The 19278-nt window shown below is 42.5% G+C and overlaps 1 protein-coding gene across 1 annotated transcript in view; it reads left to right on the forward strand.

Moving 5' to 3' along the window:
- Positions 1-19278, forward strand: part of VPS13B (vacuolar protein sorting 13 homolog B) — a gene marked incomplete at its 5' end in the record, with an annotated part of 272185 nt that overhangs the window by 236513 nt on the left and 16394 nt on the right. The window contains 3 exons of the mRNA XM_008065666.2: positions 9327-9445; positions 13236-14041; positions 18597-18773. Of these exons, the coding sequence (XP_008063857.2) occupies positions 9327-9445; positions 13236-14041; positions 18597-18773 (1102 nt within the window). The remainder of the gene's footprint in view (positions 1-9326; positions 9446-13235; positions 14042-18596; positions 18774-19278) is intronic.

A 19278-nucleotide genomic window follows, 5' to 3' on the forward strand; every position in this document is an offset into this window, starting at 1 on the left:
CTTGTTGCTACTGGCCTAGTCCAGCTTGTTGAAACCACATTTTTTAAAAAATGTGTGATGCTGTCATCTAACATAATAAGTGTCCCTGGTAGCTTTATGTCATCTATAGATGTGGTAAGCATGCACTGTACATGTTCATCCAAGTCATTAATAAATGTGTGGAACAGGACAAGTTCACGGTCTATATATACTGTGGGTGTCACTAGACATCTCCCTAATGCATGGGCTCAATCAGCTAGCAACACACCACTGTCCTGTCATTTAGACCACATTTCTTAAATAAGAAATAGCATCTAAAAGCATTTTTAAACTATACCATATAAGATAGTTCTTACCTACAGGAATATCAGGAGACAGTGTTAAGTGGCTTGGTGAACCAGGACACAAATATGCAATCAGTTCAATTGGTACAATTCACACCAAGGTAACCCTAAGCACAACTGCTTAAAGCAACAGGTAGTCATTTTCAGGGATATCTTTACCTTCCATACAGAAATTTGTATGCAGAAAAAAAATTCTGTCAATCCAAATGAGTATCTGATCTACAAAATGTTTAGTGCAAGTATTTTGGCTTCCCCTACACCCAGGATCAGGACCAGAACAGATAGCAGCAAGCTGGCACCTACTTGTAAAAGTCTGCCAGGTGCCTTGGACTAGAGTCTTCTATGTGTTTACAGTTTGTCCTGGCTGAGTCACAACTGTCCCCAAAATACTCATGAGTAGGGATTCCCTAAAATGTTTTTCAAAAAGTATACAGAAGGAACAAATTACATCCAGAATGTCTACTGTTTTCTTTTCATCCCTATCCAACCTCTTCTACCTCGATCAACTTAAAAATTCATCCTCCTCTTCTCTCTGGGAGCCCTAACTCATCATAGCTTTAGCTACTGTCTATCATCCGATCACTCCCACACATTGATCTTAGGCCCATATCCTTCCCAATCTCCAGATTCATGTTTCTGGTCACCCGTCTCAGCCTGAAAACCCTGCAAACACCTCAAATTCAACACGTCTAAAATCTAAAACCAAGATGATCATTCTTCATAGCCCAGGCCAACTTCTTCTAGAGTCTCTGCTTCAGTTAATGTCATCACGGTTTTCTCAGTATAAAAACCTTAAATAATATTGATGTAAACTTATATTGAATGCTGTTTTATCTCAAGCACTCTAAAGTTATTGTTGGGCCAGGTACGGTGGTTCACGCCTGTAATCCTAGCACTTTGGGAGGCTGAGGTGAGACGATTGCCTGAGCTCCAGGGTTCGAGACCATCCTGGGCAACTTGGCAAGACCTCGTCTCTACAATAAATTTTTAAAAATTAGTTGGGCATGGTGATGCACGCCTGTAGTTCCAACTGCTTAGAAGGCCAAGACAGAAGGATCACCTGAGCCTAGCAAGTTGAGGCTGTAGTAGCCATGAGCATGCCACTGCACTCCAGTCTGGGGACAGTGAGACTCTGACTCAAAAAAAACCCCAATTTTTAAAAAATAAAGTTATTGTCATTAATCCCTGTCACATCTCTTAAAGGCAGTGCTACCTGAAGCTCAAAGAGGTTAATGTGCACAGGATAAGTGGTCTGGGATTCAAACCCAGGACTGTCTAGCTTCTAAGTCTGTCTTCTTCTTACTGCATCCTGGTGTCTTCCTTTTACTCTCTTCTTCTACACATCAGTAATCAGGTTCTCTCAGAAATGTCTCTGGAATCCACCCCTTCTCTTTGTGACCAGGATCTGCTGCAGACCTTTGGTTCGTCATCTCTCTCCCAGATTTTAGCAGTAGCCCCTTTACAGGTCTCTATTATCAGCCTCTCTGCCCTCAGATCTGTCTCCACAACTACCACCAAAGTGATTGCTAAAGCACAGAGTCCAGCCCAAAGAAAGCTATCCAGTTCACCAGATCACTGAAAATAGACTATTACCTGAGATCAGGCCAGTTACATCTTACTCCTGTGCTCCCTCTACAGGTTAGAGGGTCAGTCTCTTCTTCCCTCCCTTCAAAGTCTAAGTCAAATTCTTCCATATCATGGTTTTCCTATGTAAGATACTCTTCTACAAACTATTTATAAGTAGTAAATTTTAAGTTTATTTCTTCCCAAAATAAGGGTGGCTTTTTTAATGAAAAATGACCTTTAGCCAAAAGTCATGAAGTAAATTGTCTAATGATCATATCTTCAACTCTATTTAGACTTATCGACTCCCAGCACAACATAAGTGTGATACTACCTTCAACTTAAAGACTCAAAAATATAGGAGAAAACTATCATTATTAACAATATATAGAATTTCTCTGAGGAGAGAAAATTATCTTTAGGAAAACAATTGGGTGGATAATTTTGGTTGTGTATAATTTTGGTAGCCAGGACAGACTGGGAGTGAGAAGAAATAAACTGTTCTACCTGAGAAAGGAAGTGGAATTTGGAGGTTGGGCAAAAAAGAAAGAGTTGGAGAGGGAGAAGGCCCAGCAATATGTGCCGTAGTGGGAACTGTAGCCACAGGAATAGGGCATGAGTAAGAACTGGGGAAGGGAGAGCTTAAGAACTGTTACTAGCAGGCATAACTGTCATTTAACTTGGCTGCAGTACTGGGGTACTTCATTACCCTTGGGTCTTCTGTGTAGCCTACTGGAGGGAAAAAAGAAAGAAAAATAGAGAAGAAAGAAGAGAGATAAACCTCCAAAGATACTTTCCATTATTTCCTATATGTCACCTTGTAGCTTATTTACTTAGTAAATTAAATTGGTAAATTTTAAAAGAAGATATTATTGACTAGATATAAATAATCATTTTAGTAAAGATAACTGAGTACATAGAAAAGCACAAGTTAATATTAAAGTGCTTCTTATTTGTAATTGTAATAAAAGATACTATACTAAGTGGAAGGCAGGACCTAGGACTTGACTGGTATTCTGGCACCCACAGTACATACAATAATACTCTTTTTTTTTTGAGTTGGAGTCTCACTCTGTCGCCCAGACTGGAGTGCAGTGGCCGCTCCCGGCCACCGCAGCCTCGACCTGCTGGGCTCTGGGATCCTTCTGCCTCAGGCTTCCAAGTAACTGGAACTACAGGCGCGAGCTACCACACCCGCCTGATCAAAGTGCTCTGACACAGATTGAAACGGCAGAAACAGCAAGTCTTGGCCATCAATCATTTTGTTCATTCTTTTTCCCCAACATAGAACAAACAAATCTCCTCACCAAGGTTCTAACCAGTCACTATGTCACACTTAAAATCCAACTCTTCTTTTATATTTTTTTCAAGTTGGGGGGTCTCACTGCATCACCCAGGCTGTAGTACAGTGGCATGATTACAGCTTACCACAGCCTCGACCTCCTGGGCTCAGGCGATCATATCGTCTTTGCCTCCCAAGTAGCTGAGACTATAGGTGTACACCTCCACACCTGGCTATCTTTTATTTTTTGTAGAGGTGAGGTCTCACTACATTGCCTACCATTAGTCTTGAACTTGGGCTCAGTCAGTCCTCTACCTCAGCCTCCCCAAGTGCTGGGTTACAGGCGTGAGTTACCGTCCTACCAAAATCTAAAACTTCTGAGTGATACTGAGTCTGGATATGATTCTCTTTGATCTAGAGACCTATGAACTAGTCTGCTTCCCCTCTCTCTGCTTTTTTACAGGACAGGATAATAGTTATAACTCCTCTAACATAGAGAAGGGGAAGAATGAGAGACAACAGCAGCCTCTTACCCATAGCAATTCTGAAGTTGTTCTGGGCACATCTTGTGGGATCCGTACTCTGGAAGCAAGAAATAGTCTTTAACTGGGCCCTTTTTCTGCTCTTGGAGAGGAGCTCTCTTACCATTGCTTTTCAGGTTCCTGGATCCACCCTCTGGCAGCTCTTCTTGGCCACCTTAAGCTTGTAATGTGTTTCAAATAATCACAGTCTCTTTTAGTCTAGGTTCATAACTGTATTGGAGGGCTGGGCATGGTGGCTCACGCCTGTAGTCCCAATATTTTAGGAGGCTAAAGTGGGAGGATTGCTTGAGCCCAAGAGTTTGAGACCAGCCTGGGCAACATATCGAGACCTTGTCTATACAAACAAATTTTAAAAACTAGCTGGCTGACCGGGTGTGGTAGCTCAAGCCTGTAATCCCAGTGCTTTGGGAGGCTGAGGTAAGAGGATTGCCTGAGCCCACGGGTTCGACAACAGCCTGGGCAACTTGACAAGACCTCATCTCTACAATAAATAAATGAAAAAAATTAGCCGGGCGTGGTAGTGTACGCCTGTGGTTCTGGCTATCTGGAAGGCTGAGGCGGAAGGATCACCTGAGCCCAACAGGTCAATGCTGGGGTGGCTGTGAGTGTGCCACCGCACTCCAGCCTGGGCGACAGTGTGGGACTCCAACTCAAAAAAAAAACTAGCTGGGTGTGGTGGTGCATGCCTATAGTCCCAGCTATTTGGAAGGCTGAGGCAGAAGGATCACCTGAGCCCAGGAAATCAAGGCTACAGTGAGTCATGATCATGTCACTGCACTCTACCTTGGACAACAGAGCGAGACCCTGACTCAAAAAACAATAATAAGTATATTGGAGAATGGTAATGTTTCCAAAACCCAGTAGATTTTTTTACCTATTTGATTCCTGAGAATTGTATAATGCCAGTAACCACATTCATGGTTCTTTATGAAACATATCTCTTTACTATCTTTCTTCCTTCTCTCTGGATTTAAGAGAACTTCTATAGGAAACTAAGAAATGTTAACAGTGAATGTGATGCCTGTAGTCAGTCTTTGTCTTATGTTCAAAGGCTTTCTAATTTAAGCTCTGCTTCTTGGGATGTTATCTTACCTTGTTCAGGCTGCTGTAACAAAATACCTTAGACCGTGTAGGTTATAAACAACCAAAATTTATTCTTACAGTTCTGGAGTCTAGGAAGTCCAAGATCAAGATATTAGCAGATTTGGTATCTGGTGAGAGCCTTCTTCCTGTTTCACAGATGGCCTTTTCACTGTACCCTCACATGGCGGAAGAGGTGAGGGGCTTTCTCAGGCCTCTTTGTAAGGTCTTTAGCCACCTCCCAAAGGCCCCACCTCCTAATATCATCACTTGGGTGTTATAACTTTAACATATGAATCTTAAGGAACACACATTCAGACCATAGCAGGTTTAAAAATATGTCTAACTTTGCAAGGCTCTACATTTCTAGAATCTCTCCATTCTCTTCATTTTTATTTGCAATGTGGCCAGTTCTTTCCTGAGGTCATCTCTTCCTCATAATACAAAACATCAGTAGTGTTCCAGACAGGCAACAGCAGCCAACACATATTTTGTTTTCAAACCTCATCTTCTAGAGCTACAGATTTGTGAGGTTTATGATCTACCCCCCAAGTAGTCTCAGGCAACAGTTTTACCAAATGTCTTGCCATTTCAAAACATGAATGGCCATTTTTGTAGCTTTCTATACCAATTTCTACTCCCTGACCATTAAGCCAGTTACTTGTTTTAGATTTTTGGTAGAACCCTACTCCCATCATGAATATCTGTATTCGTAGTATAAGCTGAGTTATACTGCCTGTTGTAATCTTAGAATTACCTTCTTGTTCATGCTACATGCTCAGTGTTTGTCATCAGGGGCTCTGTTCCCCAGGACCACTCAGGGACCCAGGTAATAGAGATTCCATCATGTTGAATCTGCCCCACTGTAACAAAGCATGCCAAAACCTATTGACTTAAAAAACAATGACTAACAACTTCTCATGATTCTGAGGAGTTGGCTGGGTGACTTTTCTGCAGGGTGAGATTGGGATCATTCATGCAGCTGCATTCAGCTGGAGAGTTGGCTGAAGGATGGGTTCGCTGGGAATTCTGGGCATCTTCCTCACCATGTGGTCTTTCCCCCTTAAGAAGGCTACACCAGGCTTCCTCACTTGGTGGCAGAAGAGCAAACCCAGTTAGCAAGCTTTATCAAGCTTCATGTCTGCTGATGTCATGCTAGCTGAAGAAAGTCGCATAGCCAAGCTCCATGTCAGTATGGGAAGTAACAAGGGCATGGATACTGGGATGTGCAACTCATTGATTGTGTAACAATCTGTCACAACTATCTAGTCAAGGAGTCAGCAAGCATTTTTTAAGATCTAGATTATAAAGATTTTAGGCTTTGCAGGTCATACATTCTCTGTCCCAACTTCTCAACTCTTCTTTTGGATAGAGACAATGTGTAAACATATGCACATAGCTCTGCTCCAGTAAAACTCTATCTCCAGTAATAGGCAGTGGGCTGGATTTGGCCTGCCACTGATCTGGAACTTATAAAGCCTTTATTCAGTCTCTGCAGCAGGGAAAGAAAGCGGGCCCTTTTTGTGTTGGCTCAGAAGTAATCCATGTCAAGTCTGCCTTTAGCCTACTGGCCAAAACTAGTCACAAGGTCATACCTAACTGCAGGGAGTCAGGCGGGGAGTATAATCCTGCTCTGCGTCTGGAAGGAGAGGAGAACTACACACGGTGGCCACTAGAAGTCTGAACAACAGGAGTCACATTGAGAAGAGGTCACGCAGATCATAGCCTTATCTTTATTGAGTACTACTAGGCACTGGTTGTAAGTACTGAAGAAAATGGAAACAAAGCCGTTGCCCTTGTGGAGCTTACACTGAGCCCATGACGGTGAATACATTGAGAGGGAAAAACATTTTATACATTTCTGCTCTGGAATTGTTAGTTATCCTCTCATCATTTGTGTGCTTGACTTTTTCACCAACTGGTCTGAACAACACAAGGGTTGGATTATGTCTTCTCTGTACCTGATACAGTGACTGATTTTTTGTAGGTACTTCTTAAGTGTTTGGCAAATAATTGATTGATTGTTCAAATCAGACCAAGGCAAGGTTTTACTTTAAACTTCTGGGGAACCTGGATAAAGGTGCCTAATTTCTCTATGACTCAGGTACTTAACTCTAATTCCTAGAGCTTCCGCTATACAAAAGGCTTAGAGTTGTGAGTTGTTTCTTTAAACATGAAAAGAGACAAGGATGGGCTCCAAAGATTAAAATCTATGTATCTTCCATTCTCATTGGGGAGTGAAAGGGGCACCCAGCAGACATTTCCATCTAGAGTCTAGGTTTTTGGCCAGAAGAAATACCATAGAAGTTTAGATTAATTTCCTTCCTTTGAAGTGTCCCTTGGACAATTAACACAAACCTCCAGCATACCTTATCTTTATTATCTTAGAAAGTATAAGTATCTAACTGGGCAAGGCAGAGTGGCTCATGCCCTGTAATCCCAGAACTTTTGGAGGCCAAGGCAGAAGGATTGTTTGAGGCCAGGAGTTCAAGATCTGCCTGGGCAACATAGAGCCATCTCAAAAAAAATGTGTAAGTATCCTCATTTTATAATGCCTAAAGATTAAGAATGAGCAGAACAATTAATATTTTCCTATTCACACCCCCTTCTTTCCTTTGAGGGATGGTAATTCTCACTTTTAGCACTCTCTGCTAAAAACCTGTAATATATACACGGAAATATTGGACAGTCACTTAGAAAAGGAATATAGATGGGAGCAAGGGCCTTAAAAAGGTTTGTACCAAAAGAATAATTCCATATCTTTCAGTCTAGTTCAAAAGCATTTGATGTGATTTATATATCATACAAAGGAATGACTTTTGAAAATGGAAATATTTCCTAAAGAATATGTATTTTGTTTTAGATTCATGAGCAGAGCCATTTTTATGCTACTAAATTTTACTGTTAAATTTTATCATAGTCGAGTTCGTTTCTTATCTTGGAACAAATGAACCAAATTCAGAATACAGAGTCTTTTGAAACAGATATTTTTACAGAACAATCCATTTGAGAAACGTGTTCATAGAAAAAACAGACCCAACAAATTGACTCCATTTCTGCCCTTAAGAAGTCTACAGATAGGGATTGAGTCAGGCATATAAACAGACAATAAAATTAATGTTCAAATAGAAACATTTTTAAAGTGCTTTTAGAATATAGAAGTAGGTGTCAAGCTGGACGGGAATAGAAAAATTAAAGAATTGCTTCTTGGAATAAGCCATCTGTTAAGCTGTTTGTGCACAGATACACAGGATTGTGAAAGGTCTTGTGTGGGGAGAAGCATATTCTAGGCACAGGGAGTGGCGAGTGGCAAGGAAGGGCCCAAGCTATAGCAGAGGCTGTGGAATGAAAAAGAAGATAGCAGTAGAGGAGCTAGGTAGAGCTGGAGAAGCTGATGACAGCTGGGCTGCAGGGAAAAGAGGGAGGTGGCAGAGATGACATCCAGGTCCCCTGAATGCTGCAGTGGGTCAGAAATTCTGAAGGAGCCACCACTGAAGGAAAAAGAAGCCCATTGGTCATGAAGTTGCTTCTAAATGTGAGTCTGTGACTCTGCTGTGTTTCTGCGTACTCTCTCTGGTACGTCTTCGTGTGGCCAAAATTAGAATACATTAATATTGTCAAGCAAGAACCTAGCTTTGTTCCTTCATCCAGGAATTTTCAGTCTGTCTTCTTTTATTTGCTGTCCTAACAATAACAAAGGTCCCAGACTTGGCCTCAGTCGATAATGCAAGTCATCAGATCAGCATTTCCAAGCATGAGGAGGTTCTTACCCTACCCTCAGGTAATCCTGGCTGTGAACATGATGTTCTTGGACTTGTTTTTCAAATAGTTCTGTTCTGTTTTCAAATATTTAGCCATTTAAGCAACATTGGTATTTAATGCTGAAAGGACATTTGTTCTGCTCGCCTGGCACCTGGCTTCTGAGATAGAATGTTTTTTTAGGTCTTAGTCCACCTTCTCATGGAAGAAAAATTAATTTTGACTCCAAGAAGCGTACCTTATCTAACATTCTTGTTACAAGTTATATGAAGGACCTTCGAGGGATTGTGACATGTCTTATTGGTAGAGTTTTGGGTATGCTTTTGTGTCCCCAACACAGAAGAACACTCCCATAGAAATAAGTCATCACTCAAGAGCCTGGAAGGTTTTTGAACAGTGCATCTCACATCCTGAGTGTTAGGTTTTTGGGAGTTTTTTCTCACAAAGATTCATATGCACACATAAAGCAGGCCCCATGGCTGGACTCCAGCCCATACAGAGTTATTTGCCAATTCCAAAGAAGCAGAGAATGAAGACACCCATGCCCCATCATCCATCATTTTTTTTTCTATGAACGTTACAGCTGAATATTGAAAAATCTGGATTTGATTTTTTTTTTCATTTCAAGTCAACTGCATAGCCTGTACACATGGATATAAAGAAATATAACCAGGAAGTGTTTGTGGTATTGAGGCAAAACGTAAGACAGTTGAAGTCAACCACTTCAGTAGTGTCTCTTATTTCTCTTTAATCAGATTTTGAATATTCTTTTTGTAGGTTGTGTTCCTGACTGGCTTTGGCTATGTGTATGTGGACATTGTCCATCAGTGTGGCACAGTCTTCATCACTGTGGCCCCAGAAGGAAAAGCAGGACCTATTTTAACCAATACCAACAGGTAGGTTTAATACTTCCCCAGTAGCGGAATAACACGCTTTCCTAGTATAAAGTTATAAACCCCATTCTTGGTCATATATTTACATGACATATACATATGTATTGAAGCTTTTGGCTGATTATTGTGTAATCCCTAAGTCAGAATATGGTTATTAGCATTAAATCATACCTACAATAGGTAACAATATCATCTTTCTTGGGTACCTTCTACTTCTTCTGTGATAAGTCTAAGTGATTTAAAAACTGTACATCTTAGAATTCTACCATTATTATTAGCATGAAATGCAAGTTAATACCTCTGTATCCAGATGACAACTTAATAATTAGTAATAAAACTTAGTAATTAGAGCTGTATCAAATGTAAATACATCTCTTAGAGCCATACTTTCCAACCTTTGAATGATGTGTTGGCATTAGGTTTTAAAAACATGAACCAGACAAAGAGTTGAATATCCTTAATTTAAAAGAACTCACATAGTTCAATATAAATAATATAAAGATATCTACTCCTTCCAAAAAAACAAAAATAAGGGCAAAAGACATGAACAGAAAAAGAAGAGGAAATATAAGTAGTCAAAGAAATTTTAACTTAAATCAGATATTATTTATCAAATTAACAATAATGTTTCCTCATATACAGTCCTGGTAGAAGTGTAAATTGGTACCCTTTTCTGGAAAACACTTTAGCAAAATGTGTTAAGAGCTTCAAAATCCCTTTGGCTTAGAAATTCCACTTTTAAGAGTTTTAAGAGTTTAAGGGTTAAGGAAATAATTAGAGAAGTGGACAAAGATATACACAGAGAGATGTTTATCACAGTGTTAATTATAATGGCAAAATATTCAGAGTACAAATGTCTATCAGTAGGGAAATGGATGATATATAAATGTACCATAAATGTTACTTCCACAAGAAATAGGCTTTAAAGAATTTTGATGAAATAGAAAAATGCATATGAGATCATCTAAAATAAAGCAAGCAGAATATATTAAATAAATATATTCCTAGTTATGTGTTATTTATGCACATATATACATAAATACTTATATATGTATAAACACACAAAACATTCCTAGAAATAAGACTGAAAGGAAAAGAAACAATCAAAATTGTTCATAGATGTGGGCATATAAGTGATTAATTTCTGAGGTTTTTTCTTTCATAATGTTTTAATCAATAATTTATGTATTTTAATTTTAATATCATTTTAATCATAAAAATTAATTTAAAATTAAAATATGAAATAATGCCAACTTTTCATACATTTGCTTAAACCTTTTTTAAAAAAAGCTTCATGCTTCTCATATATGGTTAAGAACTCATTAACATGGGTTCAGCTAATTTGAATTTATACTATTAAAATAATGTTTGACAGAATGTTTTCTTTGCTCGAAAGTGTTTGTACAAATTAATAGTATAACAAAATTGGAGACTGGATATTAAATGATATAGCACAAAATGTGAAGCCTATACCACAATTTCAGAAACATTTTATCTAGGATTTAAATGTTAATGACAATAGCACCAACCTGTACATTCTGTGGTAGAAACAAGCACGGTACAGGTATTAATTTGTACTTCCCTAATTCATTAATTCAACAAATTAATGAATGCCCAGTGCTGTTCTAGAGATGGAGATACATTCATGAATAAAAAAGTTAAATCCCTGCCCTTGAGAAGATTATATTCTCATAGACATGGAATGGGTATGGAAGGGAGAAAAGAGAGAACAAACATAATAAAAAAGGAAATGTTATGGAACAATAGAAGCTAAGTACTACAGGAATGGAAACAGAGCCCAGTAAGATGGACAGGGAATGCCAGGGCCCAGGGATAGGGAGAGCGTAGCTTTAAACTAATTGGCATAGATAGGCCTCACCAAGAAGCTGACATTTGAGCAAAGCCTTGAAAGCAGCAAGGGGATTAGTACTGTGATTATCTGAGGGAAGAGCTCTCCAGACAGAGGGCACAGCCAGTTCAACAACCTGGAGCAGTGTACCTGGCATAGTAGAGGACCAGGGAAGAAGCCGGTGTGGGTCCAGTGGAGCCAGTGAAGGTGGCAATAGCACTGCATGAGGTCAGCGAGCTAAGTGCTGGAAGGAAGGAGGGAGACTCCTTGTGTGGGGCCTCGCAGACCATTGATGGACTTGGCTTTAATTCCAAATGAAATGAGGAAGTCATTAGAGCATTTTGAACAGAGAAATGACACACTGTGACTTAAATTTAGAAGACCACTGACTGCTTTGTTGAAGTAGACTATAGAGAAACAGGGGCAGAAGCAAGGGAGACTAGTTAGGAAATTACTACAGTTACACTAGCACTGGTGGCTTAGACTGTGGTATCAGTAGAAATGGTTAGAAACCATCAGATTCTAGATACACTTCTAAGGAAAGTCCAGTGGGATTTCCCTGATACATTGGATAAGGGCCGGAAATAGAGGCATCAAGGATGACTCTAAAATTTTGGTTCTGAGAACTGATAAGATTTGGATGCTATTAACTGAGATAGAAAAGATGGTATATAGGTTGGGGGTGAGGTCAAGAGTTTGATTACAGATGTGAGAAGTTGAGATGTCACTGAGACATCTCAATGACTGTGTGGATAGGCAGGTAGATGCACAAGACGGGAGTTCTGGAGGAGTTCTAGACTAAATATATGCTCTGGTAGTCATTAACATATAGATAGTATTTCAAGTCAAGAGCCTATGTGAGATCTCCAAGGAAGTCAGAGATCTCCAAGGAAGTCAGAGACAAGAAGAGGACCAAGGGCTAAGCCTTAGGCACCTTAAGTTTGAGAGGTCTGAGAGAGGAGGAGGGGTCCACATAGGAGACTAAGGATGAGTGAACAGAGGTAGAAGAGCTGAGAAAAGGCATGTAAAGAAAGTGTTTCCAGAAGGAGGGAGTTGCCAACAATGTCAAATGCCATTGGTAGTTCAGGTCAGGGGAGCAAAAAACTAAAAGTCCATCATTTGATTTGGCCAAATGGAAGATACTGGTGACTTTGACAAGAGTTGTTTTGTTAGACTGGGGGTTGGGGCACAAAATCCTGCTCCAAGCAAGTTGCAGAGAGCAAGGAAGGAGAAGAACAGGAGACGGTCTGTATAGGGCACACTAGAATTTCCATGTAAATGGGGTCCATAGAGGAGGGAGTGGAGCTACAGGGGGGATTTTTTGAGATAAGAGAAATGACAGCATTTTTGCAAGCTGCTAGTGATGAAGAAAACGATGCTGTAGGAAAGAGGTGAATTGCTAAAGTGATGTCCTGGGGTAGATGAGAGCAGTGATCTTGGGGCATGTTAGAGGGGTTCACCTGAGACAGAGCATGGGCAGTTCTGCCCTAGAAATGAGTGAGCAGAGCACAGACTTGTGCGCAGTAAGTCGGCAGTTGTGGCGGGAGATCCTGCTTAGTTTTCTTCTGCTTCTTTTACTTTTTCAATTTAGGGAGTCTCCGTTGTTTTATTATCTCTCTGTCTTGTGATCATCATGATAGAGAACTAGTGCACAAAGACTAGGACTGGGGAGCGAAATCTGGTGTTGATAAGGGAGACACATAGAGAAACATGACAAGAACTTGTAATAGTCCCATTGGGAGCATTTCCCAATGCTGTTGGAGTGTGACTGGCTCTGTCCAGACAGGATGTACTGAAAGTTTAGTTCTTATTTGTTTCTTATGCTAATCTGATGTCCCATCAGGAGGTATTTAGTAAGGCATTGTCATTAAAAAAAAAAACAAGAAGAAAGAAAGAATTGTGTGGGGTAGTGGAGACTAATGTTCTTTTCCCTTTCTCCTCTAGAACTCTGGAGAAGACAGTTACATTTAAAATGTTCATCACTCAGATGAGCCTGGCAGTGTTTGATGATCTCACTCACCACAAAGCATCCGTTGAGCTTCTGAGACTCACACTGGACAATATTTTTCTCTGCTTGGCCCCAGGGGCTGGTCCCTTCCCTGGGGAAGAGCCTGCAGCTGCCCTCTTTGAACTATACTGTGTGGAAGTCTACTGTGGGGACCTTCAACTGGACAACCAGCTTTACAGCAAATCTAATTTCCATTTTGCAGTCTTGGTCTGCCAGGGAGAAAAAACAGAACCTATTCAGTGTTCTAAAATACAGAGTCTCCTCATATCCAGCAAAGATTTGGAAGAATACAAAGAAAACTGTTTTATCAAACTTTGTATTACTTTATCTGAGGGCAAGAGCTTCTTATGTGATATCAACGAGTTCAGTTTTGAACTGAAACCTGCCCGGTTATACGTGGAAGATACATTTGTGTACTATATTAAGACTCTGTTTGACACTTACCTTCCTAGCAGCAGGCCAGCTGGTCACTCCATGCACGTCTCCAGGGGTAGACAGGTGTTACCTGAGCTGGTCACACAGCATGCAAGGGCCTTGGTGAACCCTGTGAAATTACGGAAATTGGTGATCCAGCCAGTGAATTTGCTCGTCAGCATCCATGCATCCCTCAAGCTGTACATAGCCTCTGACCACACTCCTCTCTCCTTCTCGGTGTTTGAACGAGGACCCATCTTCACCACTGCAAGGCAACTCGTGCATGCTCTGGCGATGCACTACGCCGCTGGGGCCCTTTTTAGAGCAGGTAAGGACACAAGCGGGGCGTCTGTGATGAGCTAGAACCTGGGCAAAATGACACGCTTTGGGGAAGAGCCTCATTCAAGATACAAGAAAACAATTGGCAAGAGGTAACTTATGTGAGTTCTACAGTTAGAACTGGACCCAAATCTAGACTCTGCCCTGTTAGACAGACGACCTAGGCAAGTTATTGAACCTCCCTGAGTCTCAGTTTCTTCATCTATAAAACAGGCTTTAAGGTTTTTGAGAGGATCATATGAGAATATTTGCTTGGCACTGTAGCCGTAACTTAGAATTTTAATTCAATTTAGCCAACACTTTTTTAAAGCATCTTGCAGGCACAAGACCCTTTCTTAACACAGTAGCATAGCAGAAGCCCAGGCCTTCAGTCCCTGGGCCTAAAATAATCCAGTACTAGGTTTTTTCTTTATTGATCATGAATAGCAGAAGGTGAGAAATTCAGAGGATTTGTGTGTTGGTAAGACGCACAGCAAGCTCTCTATCTGTCCAGTGCAGCACTACCTATCTAGAAAGCTGGCAAAGAGAAGGCATTTGGTGTCTCAGCCTCTCCACAGACCTGAGCCCAAAGAGAAAGAATGGCCCTTGCTTCAGCCTACCTCTCTCTGGGGCCAGGTGGAGGACTGTTGCTTCTCAGGGGCTCATGGTAGAGGTAAGGCTTCCCCTCTCATTCTGGCTGGAAAAGTTTGCAAGGGGTGGTTTGAATATGTGTACAAAATTGTGTATGGAGAGTACCGTGCACTAAAGACTGAGTTTTGGGGACCATGGTTTCAGGATACTTTATGACCCCACACAGCAGGTAAGCATCTGGTGAGAAGAGCTCTGGCTCCTGTCAGATCATTGGCAACATTAGATTCTCATAGGAGCATGAACCCTGTTGTGAACTGCACATGGAGGGATCTAAGTGGCATGCTTCTGTCCATGGAAAAATTGTCATCCACAAAACTGGTCCCTGATGCCAAAAAGGCTGGGGACTGCTGTATTATGATAATCAGCATCCAAGCATGTATTCCTCATCAAGTTCACTCTTTTAGTTTAATAATCTGGGTCCCAAGAATTCAAGCAAAAAACACCATCCAGAGCTGGTCTTGTCAATCTTTCCAGTAAAGAACATAGAAGCCTCATATACTGAAAGTAAAGGAGAGAACCTTTGTTCTACCCTCTTTGCAACATTGTGCTCGAATGCATTCCCATGTAAAATGAAGATGGCAGCAATAAGTGACCTGTGCTGTTGCCATATTTTCTCCATAATGAAATTCATAAACTTAACAGGGCTGTCCAGAACTTTTTCATAAAAGATAATGACCAGATCAGGGGCTGGGCCCTGCCAGACCTGTTGTTTTGATCGCTTGCACAACAATGAAAAAAATATTTCCCTCTTGCTAAGAAATTATTTTTTTTTTAAAAAGCAGCATTTCAAATTTAATAAATAGATGTATTTATAAATAGTTCCAGAAAATGTTCCTTTCGGGCAGCTTTTGCTTTTAACATGAGAAGCAGGCCCATAGCTTACTGAGCTCTGACCTGAGGCCTGGGAAGGACCAAGCCTCGCGCTGGGTCTCTGCATGATGCTGAGGTGTGGGGAGCACCCATCTGTGTAGTGAGCTGGCAGGGAGACCCTACCAGAGGCACCAGGTAACCACGCCCCTGCGGCCTGTGTGCAAACAATGATCTCTGTTTTGGTTGATGTTTTTAATGAGGTTTCATAAGAACATTCTATTTGGATTTTTTATAATTCAGCTAAAAATCCTCTAAGCTTCCATCCCAATCCCATGTATTCCAAGATAAGGAATTCTAATATAGAAGGCCAAGTTTTTAGACCCTGTTGGAAACTCTGTCACTAAAAAATCTATGAACAGGCTGAAGACTGTCTGAAAGAAAGCAGTGATTAGAGGAGTAGGAGATGGGAAGATGGCCAGAGGCTGCCAACTCCAGAGAGAAAAGTCTGAGAGAATAGAGTAGCATCCTTGTAGAGCAAGGTAGAGGGCAGCCTGGGGGTGAGCGAGGTGCATCTGCAGCTCACTTAGGTCAACACTCCCCCATTGGCCTTGGGTAGAGGGTTCCTGCCTACAGTGGTGGAAGACACCTGGCATTTCTAGGGAAGGTGTGGAGTTGCCTCGAAGAGGCTTTATAAATAAACAGTCATTAGAAACAAGTAATTAACCCTGTTTGAAAGAGAGAATGTGGGCTTTCTAATTTCTGAGGTCTCTGTCTACCCCCAGTCTCAGTTTGATGGGAAGCTGGGCAAACTCCCCTTTTCAACAAAATTCTCCACTTAGAAACAAAAGATATTTTTGCTTATGGAGGAAAATAAAGGAGTACTCTTGGATACTTTCTGCCCTTTTTGGCCAGCTCAGATGCCACTGCCACTGCATAACTCTGGGCCACACATAGCTCTCCTATCAGGCAGTGGCTTCAAGCATCAGTGGTCTTAATCCAGGAAATCCCAGCCCCACCCTTCATGTGGCTGGAAGGAGCAGGGGTGGGTCCCCACATCTGGGCAGAGCGAGATGGCATGGCTGGGGGATTCCACCCCCCCGCCACCGTGTCCCTTGCACTGACCTGAACAGGCCTGCTTGGTTCTGCTTGGCAGAGTCTTTGGAGAGAGGGGGAATCAAGATGTTTCCAGACTGACCTTCTGCCTTACAGCCATGCCAGGCTAAAGGGAATCTGCTGTTACTCTACCTCCAGAGAGGGCCTCCCCATGAAGAAACATTCTAGAACCTCCCACAGCATTCTTTTTTTTTTTTGAGTTGGAGTCTCACTCTGTCACCCAGACTGAAGTGCAGTGGCCGCTCCCGGCCACCGCAGCCTCGACCTGCTGGGCTCCGGCGATCCTTCCGCCTCAGCCTTCCAAGTAGCTGGAACTACAGGCGCGCACTACCACGCCCGGCTGATTTTTTGATTTATTGTAGAGATGAGGTCTCGCTGCCCAGGCAGGTCTCGAACCCGTGGGCTCAGGCAATCCACTCACCTCAGCCTCCCAAAGGCACAGGATTACAGGTTGAGCCACCGAGCCCGGCTCACAGCATTCTGCCTACTCTTTGCAGCCTGGGTTCACAGAAGGGGAGGGTGGGCTTTGGAATCAGGTATACCTGGGTTGAAAACCCAACCCACGAGTCTGTTAGCCGGGAGACTGTAAGCAACTGAGTTAATCTCTGAGCCTCAGTTTCCCCCTTTTCCTGTCTGAATGTGGGACCGTGGAGACAGAGTGAAACCATGTTGGATTTGCTTCTGCCTACTGTCTCCAAACAGCAGCTCAGTCATTAGCTAACCTGAATTTATTTGAAGGGAGATAGTAATACTTGTCTTGCATAGGTGCTGTTAGGATTAAATGAGCTGAATGCCCGGCACTCACAGGTCCTCCCACTTGTCATCTTTGTCGTCTGGAAATTATTCTCGCCTTTGCCCCAAACCCTAGTGTTGTCATCCTGATGTTACAGAGAAGCGAGGGGACTCTGCATGGGCTGGGCGTGGGGCCTTCAGGACCTGGGCCTGGCTCTTGCAGCCACACCTTCCCGTCCCCTCAGATCACTGATGCGACCAAGGATCTCTGTCACAGGACTGTCCTTCAAGGACCTGCTGGTGAGCGGGGGATGGCCTCATACAGTCCTGTCCCTGTGGCCTTCCCATTGGAGGGTCTGAGTGCTGGGCTGGGGAGGCCAGAGGAAGTTGTCTTTTGGGACTCCTTTTCTCCTTGGCCCTGGGTGCTTGCCTGCGCCTCCAGTCCGCTGGGCTACAGCCCCAGGTCCCCCAGGGCGGAAGGGGAAAGGCAGCCTCTGCCGGACTCCTCCCCACAGCCACATTCCCACGAGGCAGCAGACACGGCAATCAGGCCACCGAGCAGGCTGGCTCCTGGCAAGCCCGAACTTAACTAGGAAACCAGATCCAAAGCTACCCTCCTGGGACCTTCACAAGGAACACTCCCCTCTCGCTAACCTCATCAGTATGTCCCTGTCACCAATGTTTACACAAGCGAAGCTGGGGTTGAAGGGGAGACATTTGTCTGGCTCTAGCTCTGCTCCAAAGGAAAGCACTCAACGTGGTAGGATTGGGAAGATTAAAAATAACTCCTCCATCCTTGTCAGAAGCTTGCATCCCCTTTGCAACGCCCCATTCAGCATCTGGCCACCTGCCCCTGACCAGGCATGTCCTCCTCATCTTGGAGCCTCCACGGCTGCCCAGGGGTTTTAGAGATAACGTCCCTCCTGCAAACACCTGCAGCCCCAGAACATGCATTCCCTGGGTGATGGCAGTGTGCGTACCCACACATGGATCCCTTTTAGCAGGAGCATGGAGGCTCAGCCAGGAAGTCATATTAAAGCCATTTGTGGGGCCCTTAAAGAATCACTTTGATTTACAAAGTATGAAAGTTTGCCATTTCTGAATCCACAGCGAATGACTTATTTTGCCCCAAAGAAGTGTATTACATTCTTAATTCTAGCGTGGAAAATAACTTGCAGGGGGAAAGGGTCACTTTTTCACCAGTGTTGACAGTGCTGTGTTTAAGGTTCCAGTAACCCTCTCCCTTTGGTCCACTGCAGGCTGGGTGGTTGGGTCTCTGGAGATCCTCGGCAGCCCGGCAAGCCTGGTGAGAAGCATCGGAAATGGAATCGCTGACTTCTTCAGGCTTCCCTATGAGGGCCTGACCCGAGGCCCAGGAGCCTTCGTGAGCGGCGTCTCCAGAGGGACAACATCATTTGTAAAGCACATTTCCAAAGGTAGCAATTTCAGTTCCCTATAATAATGCCTTAATTTCATTCCTTCCCTGTCTTTTTTTTTTTTGTAAAGTACGTGTCAAAGTTTTAAATGCATTCAGATTGCCTCTAGCTTTGTTTGGCTTGTTAGCTTGCAGTGAGAGGTTGGATTTGTAACAAAGCTCATATATAACGTCTTATGTTTTAAACAGATCACTGCCTGCCTGTAGTGTGTGAAAATGTTTCAGAAACCTAAGAATTTTAAACCTCCCATTGGGAAAACAAGGATTGGCTCAACTGTTATTCCATGTGATAAATACAGAAATATTAAAGGTGTTCAGGATTTCTGCTAAACATCAGAAATCCTACACTGTGTTGCCTCATCTTTTTTTTTTTTTTTTTTACTGTAGATACAGTTGTCATAACTTTCTTCAGGATATGGATACATTTTGACATAGACGCAGATTTGGAGGTGAAGCAGCCACCTCCTCTCTTAGCACACTACGTAAACAGTGCCATCTTGTGGCCA

Source organism: Carlito syrichta, unplaced genomic scaffold (genome assembly GCF_000164805.1).
Source record: "Carlito syrichta isolate Samal-C Ts95f unplaced genomic scaffold, Tarsius_syrichta-2.0.1 Scaffold308755, whole genome shotgun sequence".
Lineage (NCBI taxonomy): Eukaryota > Metazoa > Chordata > Mammalia > Primates > Tarsiidae > Carlito > Carlito syrichta.